Genomic DNA, 13,137 nt, shown 5'->3' with positions numbered 1-13,137 from the left:
CCAATGGAAGATGTTGATGTGGTAGTTACTGTATGATCAGTGTTAATCTTTTTGTAGTTTTCTTCAATATATACGCCTGTTACTTCTCAGAACATTAGGCATATGCATTGTAAGAATACTGATTGTTTTTATGTATAGCCTTGTGTACACTGCTGTATAGCCAGCTCCTGCATGAAACAGTGATTCAGAGTCCAGCTACAACTGAGCTTTCGCCACGTGCACCTTAAACATGCTAACAAAACACTAACACTAAAGTTTATGCAGTGCTACTAAGACCAACATTTTAAAATGCATACAGGTGAATTTACCCCCTCTCCCTTAGCATACTCTCTGTACTCTTGTGAAAGTGCTGAAAACAATGGATGATCCCTAAACATATTAGAAAAATAACACTATTGATACTTCCAAATCAACTGAATGAAGAAGCTAAACTGTTAAGCAGGTTAAAATCAACATGGTATATCTGGGGATTGGTCTGTTGCACCTCTATGAGTTCATAAAATTTAGTCACTGAGACCAAGTCTTGGTTGATACAACATGTGACTGGATCTGAAAAAAAGGTACCTTTTAAAATTTGACCCATTTTTGAGCTTTGAAGCTTCATAACTTTTGTACAGCTACATAACCTGTTGATAATAAGAGCAAGTTTATCAGTATAAGGAGTGAAGTGTTAACATCATTTTGTTTGTTGGTATTTAAAATGTGTGGCTTTTTGCAAATCCAGTCATATATGGTTGATATTCGTTAGTGATAACTAGATCTAAGGAGTTAGGTGTCTGATTGTGTCTATATCTTGTAGATTCATTAACATGTTGGCAACAAGAAAAGATCATAATAACCTGTTGGGCATGAGAGTCACCAACGTATGTTGTTGATGTTAGCATAATAAGTCACCACAGATTAACAGGTGATAGCTAGATTCAGTTGCTGCACTAAGTAAATCACACTGGGATTTTGCACTGGCATCCAAATTAAATGTAGGACTGCTATAAATACATCCAATTCTAAAAGAATCAATTTTTTTATTAAGGAGATTGACACCCACAGATGTTATTTAAATTGATTATTTATCAAAGTAGCATTTAACATGTTGGATACATACTGTATAGATTACAATACCACGACAGTTAAATTTGATCATTAAAATAGTAATCTAGAGAGTTGTCAATAATTTGCATTTAAGAGGCTAGGTCATCAAACTTATTTAATGATCACTGTTAGTGATAAAAGTTATTACAGAAATTACTCAATTCTGGATTTGTAGCTAAGCACTGTTGGCAGCTGGTAAGACAGAAGCGTCCAGTGCATAGCTATCAGAAATGCTATAAGAATTATATCATAGCTACTACAGTTACATAACACAATAGTAATATAATTTATGTCAGTAAAGTTAAAGTTTGAATGCAAATCCAGATACACATTCAGTTTATTTTATGCCTGGTAGATGTAATTTCCTGAGTTTCATTCAACCTTTCTGCATCGAATGAATCGTTGTCATAGAAAATATTATACAAGGAAAGGGCTAGGAAAGTTATGCTGCATTACTGATGCCAGACTGTCAGGTACACTGAAACATGTAATATAGTCATTGTTATACAGACAGTCATAGTATACCTTACCATAGTTATTTTAATTTAATAAGAGGACAATTTAGATTTGTGTGGAGCTTAATTGATCGAATATAGAATGGAACAGAGGCATATCCAGGATTTTTCCAGGGTGCTTTCCAAATTTGGTAGTAAAATTATTGGTGCAGTCCCAGCCACTGACAGATTTAAAAGTTACCAGATCCGGGTTACCATAATACATGTTCCCCTTATAAGTCATGATCATAAAATGTCAAATATGGTTTATGGCTGATCAGATACACTGTGAAAAAAGAGGGATATAAGATGGTATTTCCAGTGGCTTATTGAATACAAAAAAGCTTGATATAACCTGTATTATACTAACAATCTCATGTAAGGCTTTAGTTAATGTGTTAAACATACTGAAACCATATATGTGATGGTATAGTGTGGACATTATACTAGATATAAGCTATTTCAGGTAATGTGGTAAATAAACTGAAACCATATATGTAATAGTATAGCATGTATTATACTAAAGTATAACATGAGTATAATACAGGATTTATATTAAGGCTTATTTGTATTCAATAAGCCACTGGAAATACCATCTTATATCCCACCTTTTTCACAGTGATAGTGACCAAAATTCTTCAATTTAAATCAAAATAATTTAGCTGCTAACTTCTGTTTATTTAGTCTCATGTTTATGTTATTCTTTTGTACCCATATAACTGGTATTCCATTATATGAATGTTCTATTAGAGTTATATGAATGTTCTATTAGAGTACTCTATGTCTGATTGCTTTGTTAGGAACCACCCTAAATATGCTCCTGATGACACTAAATTACTCTAATATAAACTGTTAAGGCAATATAAACTACTCTAATATAACAGTCACTTAGCTGTATATAGTGGAAACCCCTTTTCAAAATTCCTGTGTACTCCCCTGTGCATATATTATTTTTGTCATATCCCTTGTAAACGTGTTATAACTATAAAATATATTCTTACTACATCTACAAGTATATAGCCGTGATATATTGTGTAACTACATTATTCATCAAAATTAATGTAGTGTGACAACCAAAAGGATCTCCTGAAATCCCCCTCTGGGAAAATCACTACTGGCTACACCAAATCACAGATTACTATAATAAATTAGAAATCTTATTCTGTACAGAAGTATTTACACCAGTATATACATAAAAAATAAATAAATAATACTTTATTTTGGCAGTGTCATACAGTATTTTGGTTGTGAAAAGGTACTTCAATTAGTTCTTCATCAATAACTTATGTTGTAATGACGTAATGCTTTATTGGCCAAATTAACTTGTTCCATTACGACTTTTCTTAGTTCTGGAGTATATGGGTCAGCCGTCTTTTTGTGTTTTCTGTGAAAACCTTCAATTGTAGAATTGATGGTACACTGAAAGTCATCTTCTGTGTAGGGAAACTTCATAAATTCCATCATCCTTTTCAATTCAGTATGTAAATCAGTTAGCAAGTTCTCGTACTTTAGTACCAATATTGGAGTCTTGTTTGAATGTGCATATGCTTCTATGTGCAATCGCCATAATTTGGAATACTTTGTTACCATAGCAATCCAGGCCTTACCTGTTGCAAAAAAGTAAACATAAAACTAAAGTTAAACACCATCGCAAGTGCTGAAGTGGTATACAGTGCTCCCTCGATTGTCTGAACACTTGGTTATCTGAAAAATAGAAATGAATGCTCTATTAGAGTATTTTGTCTACAATGTATGTTCTATTAGAGTATTTTGAACAGGGCTCTGTATATAAATGAATGGGTTTTGATCATCTGAAAGTTTTTGTCTTAATCCCAAGGGAGTCAGATAATTGAGGAAACACTGTAGTATGCAAAGATTGGGAAAAACACCAGTCACTGAGCTGCAATATTTCATCTCAAGATTACTCTTTTGAGCTGTATAGTTGTTAATAGCGCAAGCAAGACACTACCATAACTGGTATGTGGAGCTGTCTTCAACCTGAGGTATACAGCATGCACCAAACAATTCAAAACTTACAAAGTAGTTGTGAATCCATCACCTTAATGTATTTGCAATTATGTATGTCCGGGTAACCTTTATCTGGCAATCACCCACTAATTGTCAGTGTTGGGCAAGTTACTTTGTAAAAGTAACTAGTTACATATTACATATTACTTGCAACAGAACTATTTAGTTACAGTTACATATTACCCATAAAATAAAGTAACTGTAATAATATTACATATTATATTACTTTGTGTCCACAGCCGTAAGCTGTCACGTGTGAAACTACCACCTTATCACGTGACATGATTGCGTTGTTGGACAATGTGCAAATCTTGGTTATAAGTAAGAAGCTAGTGAATAAGCTTCATTCAGTAGGCCTCGTTACTTCGTTGTGGTTAGGCGTTACTCAGAGGATTACTAACGAGATTAGTAACTTCGTTACTTTTAGTAATAATATTACGTCATATTAGACTCGTTACAGTAATTATATTACTTAGGTAACGCGTTACGTTTGTAAGTAAAGTATCTTGCGTTATATTACCTGTTTTCATAGCGTATTTCGTTATATTACTTTGTTACCACAAAAGTAATAATATTACGTAACGCGTTACATAAGTAACGCGTTACTCCCAACACTGCCAATTGTCCATGTGTTACTCTACAACTAATTGAATACATGTAGAACTGTAGCTGTGTAAAATGTTTTATATAGTAAATAAAGAACGGTTTTCACTTTGATCTCCCCACACAAGGTTCTATAATTATATGCTCCAATTTTGCACCTCCAGGGCTTTATTTAAGGAGGAGTAAGAAGGGGTGCTCCCCCCCCGACAAACTTTCTTAAATGTTAAGCAAAAGTATAGTAGCTGAGAAATGTACCTGAGAATGCATCTAAAACAGTGAGTACTTTTGGTCATTCAGGTACCAGAAGCAATCGGAGAGAATATAAATACAAAACTTTTCTGGGGGAGCACATCCCAAGTCCTCTCAGGTTGCTTTGACCTATACACCACCCTACCCCCCCCCTCCCCCCCACCAACCCTCCTAGATGAAGGGTTGCTCACGTATAAGTGCCACTGCAAGTAATGCACTAATGAGTGGAGGTAATATCAAAACACTAAACGACCAGAAGACTGGACAGGCTTGATGGTGAATCTACACAGTAAAGATGATGGATTTCACAACTATCCTATGTAAGTTTTAAATCACTTCACACTTGTTGTGTACCTTGGGTCGAAGACAGCTCCAAGTACCATTTTATCCTCTACAAATCACATATGCCCTTCAGTTACCAAATCACAAGAGATCCCGCTCATGCAAATAATTAAAATACTTGAAACTGTATTTCAACAAAGCTCACAGTGAATATACAATACTATTTTTTTAATTGTCCTTCAGGACCCAGTAATGACCTCACAAATCACACTACAGCAATCACGCATGAAATTTCAAATCAAGTTTCAAATCATAAATCCAATTTCAAATCACAAATCAGGTTTCAAATGACGAAATTATTTCAAATCATGTACAGATTGTGAAGGTATCCCACCCCTTGTAGGAAAACAACAGTCTTAAAATGAAATAGCACTCGTGTCGTACTATGTTAATTTTATCTCTTGCCCACTTTTTTGCATGCTAATGTCATAGCACTTGCCACAATGCTTCAGCTTACATATACTGCATACATATATAAATAAACAAATACCTTAATAAACTATGACCAGTAGGAATATCATCACTTGGTGTTATATGGTAGTACTGTTTATAGTATGTACACATTGAGCTGAATCCTGAAAAACAGCTAAAAATTAAAAGTGGATTTTTTTCTCAACAGAGGTAACATTTCAGCCAACCAGATGATTATTGGTAACAGCAAAGGTGTCAACAACAGACACGTACGGTTTGGCTCCAATACAAGTTCGGGAAAGGGCTGTAATGAACACTGTGCTTATATAGCTTCCCCATAGGAAATGTATTGTAAAAATTTTGATTGGCTGTAAATAGTATGTCAAACATTTGGACAAAAAGATTTTGAAATATTTTTAGCGGGTCAAACAGTACTACAAAACAGCCAAATTTCAAGATCATGTGTAATTGCATCCATGAGTTATTAAATGTTTTTGAGGATTCAGCTCAACATGTCCATACTATAGTAGGGATTATGAAGATTTCTGCTTTCCCACCATCTTTCCATCATGACATGGCAATACATATTGGTCCCAAACATGATACCTTCAAAGCAATCCAAAATGTTTTTGATGAGTTACTACAGAATATTTTTTAATCGACCAGATTTGTACTAACTAACTGACTGACTGACTGACTGACTGACTAGCTAATTAACTGAAGCATTCAGCTAAGCATAGCCCAATTATGCTACAGGCTCGATTGTTACACTGTCGGACATCACTTACACCCAAGATGTACCTTTTTACTACTATTTTATAGTGGTAATGGTTTCTGTATTAGCTATCATGAGAATCACTCATAACTTCCAAAATTATTGGTTGGGCACTTCTTACACCGTCCTTCATTTGTAATGCTGTATAACAGGCAGAAAATATAGCTGAAAAAAGCACATTATTTTTTTTTTTTACTTTTGATGTCTCTTCAGCCAAACAGGTGCTTTGGCATACCACAGTACATACTCATGGACGTAAAGTTTGTCATCCTTTGTGTCTCAAATCTCTTCACTAACTACAAGGTGATGATTTGTGGTAGAACATACTACGTACGTAGCTTCCATGTGCTGACTATCACAGGGGCATAGCCAGGATTTTCTGGAAGGGGGTTCAGATTGAAGTGCATGGAAGTGGTGCTTCCCCTGGACCACATTCGAACAAAAATGATGCCTACACAAAATGTGCCCTTTGGCAATAACATTAAAAGGTGCTGTTTGTGTATCTAACTAGCTAAAGTCTATACACTGCTGTTTATGGAGCTTATAAACGTATCGTATTTAGCTACTAACTAATCTTCACTTCCAGACAACAAGCCAACTTCAATTTCCTAACACATAAGAACCCTCAATTAGTTGACAATACTTTCTTCCAAGTATACATTTTCTCTCCTGTTGATGGTTAGTAACTTCAGATTTGCTCCAATATATTTGAGACATCATGTGCCCACAACATGTGACAAAATAAACAAAACACCCATCATGCAAATATACACCAACTATTTACATAATTTGTACTAACCTGACACATGTATAACGCAACCACTCAAGTTTATCACAGCTGCTACCTAATATCATATCTCAACCAACAATCCTTCGCCATTTTTACCAAGCATCATGGGCGCAATTGATCATGTGATGCTATACTTGATTTGTCGATGATTCAGCATTAATGTGATGTGACCATCAAGAGTAGTACAGAGCAAGGAGGGTTCATCCAAACCACCTGAACCCCCTAGCCATGCCCTTGTATCAAGTTTATAACAGAAATAGTATGCTTTTTAGTAGTGAATGGATTGAATGCAGAGATGTTTCTCATAAAGTTCTTCATTTGTAATACTGTGATGGGCTGAACATAGCTGAAAATGAAGTGTAATGGCCTCTTCGCTTTTCAGTAACTAATAGTTGAGGCACATGTTCAGATACAAAATAAATTTTATGATAAGTTTGGTGCCATTTTGTGTGTATGTGTAGCTCCACCAGTCATGGTACAAAAAGTGTACAAACACTTAAGGATATTATGTCAACACATTCAGTGGTAAGGAATGTTGAGAACATTACCATATAAAAGTCAGTGAAATGTCATGTGTGACTATCCAATTATTGAGATATTACAAGAATGATAGTTAAATATTACTAAATCCCCATAAAACATTGGTAACAGATTATCAGATGGTGCAGACACCTTCAACTCCCCCATCATGCACTAGAGCACAGTGCTAACTTTGTAATCATAATTTAGTTGCTCGCTTTTACAAACTACATACTTGTTATAAATAACATGACATTTATGAAATACAAAAAAATTCTATATCCAGCCGCCTGTTAGTGTTTTCTTGGTTTTTTTTTATGCTGTATTTGATGTTAATGTAGGTGACTTTTGTCACATAAGATGTCTCTTTTAAAGGCAGCATTTTAGGTGGTATGCATCACTTTTTGGGGGGATCCCTGATAATTACATAAACAATGCTACTTTACTATTTGATACACTAACCAAGCACCTAAAACGCAACTCTTGGTGCATGCCATGCTTTAAATTAAATAATCTCAGGTCAAATCCGCAAATCGCTATCCGGCAGTGTATTTAATAAGGCAATATGGCACTCCATTGGCCCAGTGTGAACACAAAATTGCCCACACAACTCATGGCTATTGCTTTAATTTTCTCAGAACTAGTTCAGCTTTGTGATCAAACATAAGCTGATTGGCCCAGTGGTATACAGCTGATAAAGAAGTAGATGTTTGGGTTGGGCCAGTGCTCAGAGTCAAAATAATAAAAACCCAGCAATCCGAGTCAGCAGTAGCACCCTGGTTTCAATGCTGGTCTGTATGTGCAACTCGTAATATAGCATAAAACATTCTGTCTTTTGTGACAAAATTGAAATCCACTGCAATGTCATACAGTACAGTAGGCTAGGTTAGGGGATTGCATATACTTAACAAAACAATTATTTAATATTGATATCAGTCTCACAATACCATAGTACCAAGAGTTTCTCTTCCATTATTTACTCTTGATAGTACTCATGCATCATGGATTTACCTTTATGTCCCATTTCTTTTCATTGACAGTGCAAAGTGTTGATACAGGGTAATGCATCATGGCTTCACTATGACAGCGCTGACTAACTATCACATTTATAACAGGAATCGTCCATATTATTCATAGTGATTGGATTGTTTGCAGAGGTGCTTCTTGTACTGTTTGTAATGCTGTATAACGGGCAGTGCACTGAAACTCAAATTTTCGTCTGCCCGCAAGGCTGGAGGCAGAGCATGGCCATCATTTTATGCCACAATAACAAATTCACCAGTGGGATGTGCCTTTTGGGGTTCCAACAAGCACGTGCCCTCTGTGCCTTGTCTTTCCCTTTATCTTCAATCAGGCTGGTCTTTGTCCTTCATGTAATGAAATCATATTGAGGCATTAATTTTCCTTATCAACACTTTCCTTGAGCAGCATATTTGGATTGCACAAACTTATTTAAGCACAGTTATGCTCTGTAGATACTTATACCAAGAGTCATAATAATAGAGTAGGGAGGAGAGTGTCTAACTTCAGTGGATTCACCAAACTCACTGCACTCAGACCTTGCACAATCAACTATAGCCACCAAAGGTGACAAATGGCTTGCTCTATGAAGGAGGTTGTATCACTTCTACTGCTTCAATTAGGAAATATCAACAGTCTTCTGTTCACTTAAAGGTATTGATTTATTACTAGAAGTTTTATGGATTGAAGTAGGAGGGTTTGAGGGCAGTGTGTTTGTATGGATTATATTGAGAGTTAGACACTCTCCTCCCTCTTCTATTATTATGCACTCTTGCTTATACTTCATGATAAGTTCAAGACCAAGCATATTGGTTGATTACTAACAATTAAGTACCGAGACCACACTTCTTAACAATGCATTTACTCGATCACGACGATGTACCCTGTTATTATTGGTCTAGCTATATGCATAAAACTATGAATAGTGACACACCCATGGTAGGTGAAAGGCTGACTCAAGATACTCTAATACAACAGTCACCCTAATAGAACAGTTACACTTATATAACTGTATGCTATAGCAAATAAACTAGCGGGAAATGAGCATGGCTCCATGCTAACCTGAAGAGGACAGCGACTGATTCCATTTATGCATGCATACAAACAATAGTCCTGATATGTGGGAGCAGCTCATGGAAGAAACTGGACTGCAGCAAGACTAGCAATTTCACATCACTAAACTAATTCACAGGTGATCCAGATTATCTGTAAAGCGGGTAAGACCTGGATGACCAGGACAAAAAGTGCCCTGGTTGACCTGATCCAGTTTCAACGTTGACACAGACTACATTCACATTATAGAGAACACAAAATAGTCACTCACAATAGCTTGGGTGATTGGTTTCCACCAAGGCTATTTGCCTGCTACAAGCATGGTACATATTAGTTTATCATGTTTTGTCTAATGTATACATATATCTTCACCCTTGGGCTGCATACATGTGTATATTGTGTGGATGTATGTACTGTATAGTCGGGTTGTTAAGCACATGTATCTATTAAGCGCATATTATTTGTTAAACACATATACATTTCTTGTAATTAACCATGGATGATAAGGTCATATGGCAAAATGCGACGATAGAACTACATACAACAAGAGACTGCAAGAAAAGCTGTGAAAGTACTCAAAATGAATGTCTCCTCAAGCACGTACGCCTCCCTTGAGGTCTCTCTTCGCTATGTATATAGGAAATCAGCCATCTGGATAGTGATAATCTTGTTCATCATGAAGGATTTCACCCAGTACATGATGGAGTTAATATCCTTACATACTGGCGTGGTGACCGGCACAAACTATTAACTACTCTATTACAACGTAGTGATTCCATGTTACACTCACCATAATTATTTATTAGGTGCATGTGTCAAACAGATAGTATGATTTTTGCAAAAAAAGTTTTTTCCAAAAATTATAATAACAACCCAACTTTATGGTATGTGTGCACACGCATGCGCATGTGTGTGTGCGCGCGTGCGTGCATGCTTTCATCTGTTTTGCACACCTAGCTGGCATGCTACTTACCGAACACAGTAGTTGTAGAAAGATGTGCCATGTCATGATTTTTTGAAGCTGATTTCTGTCGATTCCATTCAGCAAGGATAGCATCAAATGGATTTCTGACAACGTAAATGATACTACGTTCATCCAACCACTTCTGATCATCAGTGTTAGGGAAATGTATTTTAACAGCAATAACATTATCAGTATAAACTCCTTCTCCAATCATTCCATTAAAGATATAACTATCATCACAATCCTGGTAGGTACCAGTGTAAATTCCAGTAGTGGTCTCTATTAGTTGTCGCATCCATGAGTTACCTGATCCAGGGAAGCTGAATAATGCAACAGTTTTACCAGTCATCTGAAAACTCATACTCTTACATTTCTGAAAGTGTTTAGGCATAACCACATTTCCATCACTTGTTATGTTTACTGGCTTCTTTGCCTTTGCTAATGTTAGACCAGTACAAGCCAGCATTTGTTCTTTGAAGTTTGAGGAATTTAGGTTAGGTATTCCAAATGCTGTAATAATGTTGTCTATTTGAGATTCAGTGAAATCATGGAAAGTTTTATACCGACCAACATACTGACTGCCACCAATTGTCATGATGCCTTTTTTCTGAAGCATTTCAAGCACATGTCTTGTTTCGTTAAAACTGGACTGTAGACTATCCACTTTGAGACTCGACTCCAGACTATCATTTAGACTTGATTGTAGACTTTGATTGTTGGTTGACCCCTGACTTCCATTGAGACTTGACTGCAGACTTATGTTAGGACTTGACCGCAACCTTTCTATCATGCTTGACTGCGGAGCTGCTACTACTAATCTGTTCTGGACAGTTATGTTGGATTGGTACAGTAGTATTAGCATAACACACACCGTAGCAGAGTATATATATAGACGAAAACAGGTCTGAAGCGAACAGATCGTCCTTGGAACAAACCACATGATGTCGTCCAACCAGTTACCTTTACTCCTTTCCCGTCACAACAGACCACCGCCCCCTGCCACAGTAATGAGTATGGAACCGCCGTTTGTAGCACTTGCTGGCTATATTAGACTGCTGACTGTACAAACACCCACTCCGTTGAATATCTAAATGGAAAATTCTTAGTTTAATTAAATATTTCTCCGTGAGTGGTGCGTAACCTTGGCACAAATGACAACGCACTCTTTAAAATTTCTCCGTCATCCAACCTGCAATGGGGATGAAAATCGATATGGAGATTTTTCACACGCTGATCACGGAAATGTCATGCGCGTTGCGTCTGAGTAAGATTTATGTAGTTTTGTAATCTTGTAAAGCCTTGTGAAAGTAGCTATGCAGAACACCACATGATACATTGAAACTTTTAAAAAACATACTGTCGGATGGAAGGTATTCACTGGTGCTTAAAGTGCGTAGTTACTTTGCTTAGGTTAAATTTTCTGATGATTGCGTCATCACAACTCAACTCAACTTCAAAGTCGGCATATAACAATCATAATGCCATAATTGAAACCACAACTCCGCCTTAGGTATTGTTGCACCTCCAATTTAGCTGTTTACCTTTGCCACTTGCCTGTGTATACACCATAGTATTGCCAGTGGCAAGTGACAGTACAGGAGGCATGTTTTGTACCACAATTAAAGTATGCAAAGATCGCCAAGATCTGGAGTTACTCATTACATGTACAGGGGGTAGTCACTACCAATAGTCCTGTAGAACCATCTGCAACCGGGATCAAAATCAAATCAAATGATTAAGAGGGATATTAGCACTGAATCAAACAATCAAGACGTCCTAGAAAGTGGTGTATAGTATGTTCACGTTGAGCTGAATCCTCAAAGTATTTAATAACTCATGGATGCAATTACACACAATCTTGAAATTTGGCTCATTTGTAGTACTGCCTGACCCACTAAAAATATTTTAAAATCTTTTTGTTCAAATGTTTGACATAATATTTACGGCCAATCAAAATTTTCACAATACATTTCCTATGGGGAAGCCATATAAGTACAGTGCTCATTACAGCTCTTTCCTGAACTTGTAATGGAACCAAACCGTATGTGTCTGTTGTTGACACTTTTGCTGTTACCAGTAATCATCTGGTTGGCTGTAATGTTAACTCTGTTGAGAAAAATCCACTTTTAACTTTTAGCTGTTTTTCAGGATTCAGCTCAACATGAATGTACTATAGCTCGCAAGCTATACAGAAATATGTGCTAAATTATCAAGCAATCAAGACTGTTTTTAAGGCGAAATAATGTGATCAAGGTATATTTTCGTCGATCAAAAACTTTGTCGCAGATGGTTCTGAGGACTATTGGTAGTGACCACCCCTTGATGTACCAACTGCTTGCAACTAGATTCGAGCATCTGCAGTTTCAAGACAGTCCAGGTTGCTAGATGGCTTCCTAATTCAATTGTGCCATTTAAAAAATTCATGCTGGAATGCTATTGTTTGTAGCTAATTCAACTTTGTATCCGGCTGCATATATATGTGCTCCAGGTGTATGTTTCAAAGTTTTGTTCAGTTGCTTGTTAAATCCCTCCATGACAACTGGGGGATGTAGGAATTTTGTTTAGGAGCACTTCTGGGTCCCTGTATTATGTGTTTAATTATGACAGATCCTTTTGGGTCATAGCTACTTATGATTGTGGCAATTCCTGCATGCCACATTCACTTCATCGAATGTCAATATGCCACCACCTTATAATTATGATGTTTCCCACCTTCAGTAACTAGCTACTGTTGTCTTACTGAGCTCCTCCCCCTCTGTAAACCCCCCCCCCCCCCCCCCAGTTTTGTAATGTGCTAATG

General features: G+C 36.7%; 1 protein-coding gene across 1 annotated transcript; it reads right to left on the bottom strand.

Moving 5' to 3' along the window:
* Positions 1–2,769: 2,769 nt before the first annotated feature.
* LOC136254312 (WSCD family member GA21586-like) lies at positions 2,770–11,400 on the bottom strand. The gene is made up of 2 exons (XM_066046987.1): positions 10,347–11,400; positions 2,770–3,190 (listed from the first exon to the last, which is right to left on the bottom strand). The coding sequence occupies exons 1-2, from the start codon at positions 11,275–11,277 to the stop codon at positions 2,859–2,861; spliced, it is 1,263 nt and encodes a 420-aa protein (XP_065903059.1). The 5' UTR covers positions 11,278–11,400; the 3' UTR covers positions 2,770–2,858.
* Positions 11,401–13,137: the final 1,737 nt, after the last annotated feature.

The sequence above is a fragment of the Dysidea avara genome, chromosome 4 (assembly GCF_963678975.1).
Source record: "Dysidea avara chromosome 4, odDysAvar1.4, whole genome shotgun sequence".
In the NCBI taxonomy this organism is placed as follows: Eukaryota; Metazoa; Porifera; class Demospongiae; order Dictyoceratida; family Dysideidae; genus Dysidea; species Dysidea avara.
This window is presented reverse-complemented; position numbering and strand designations above follow the sequence as displayed.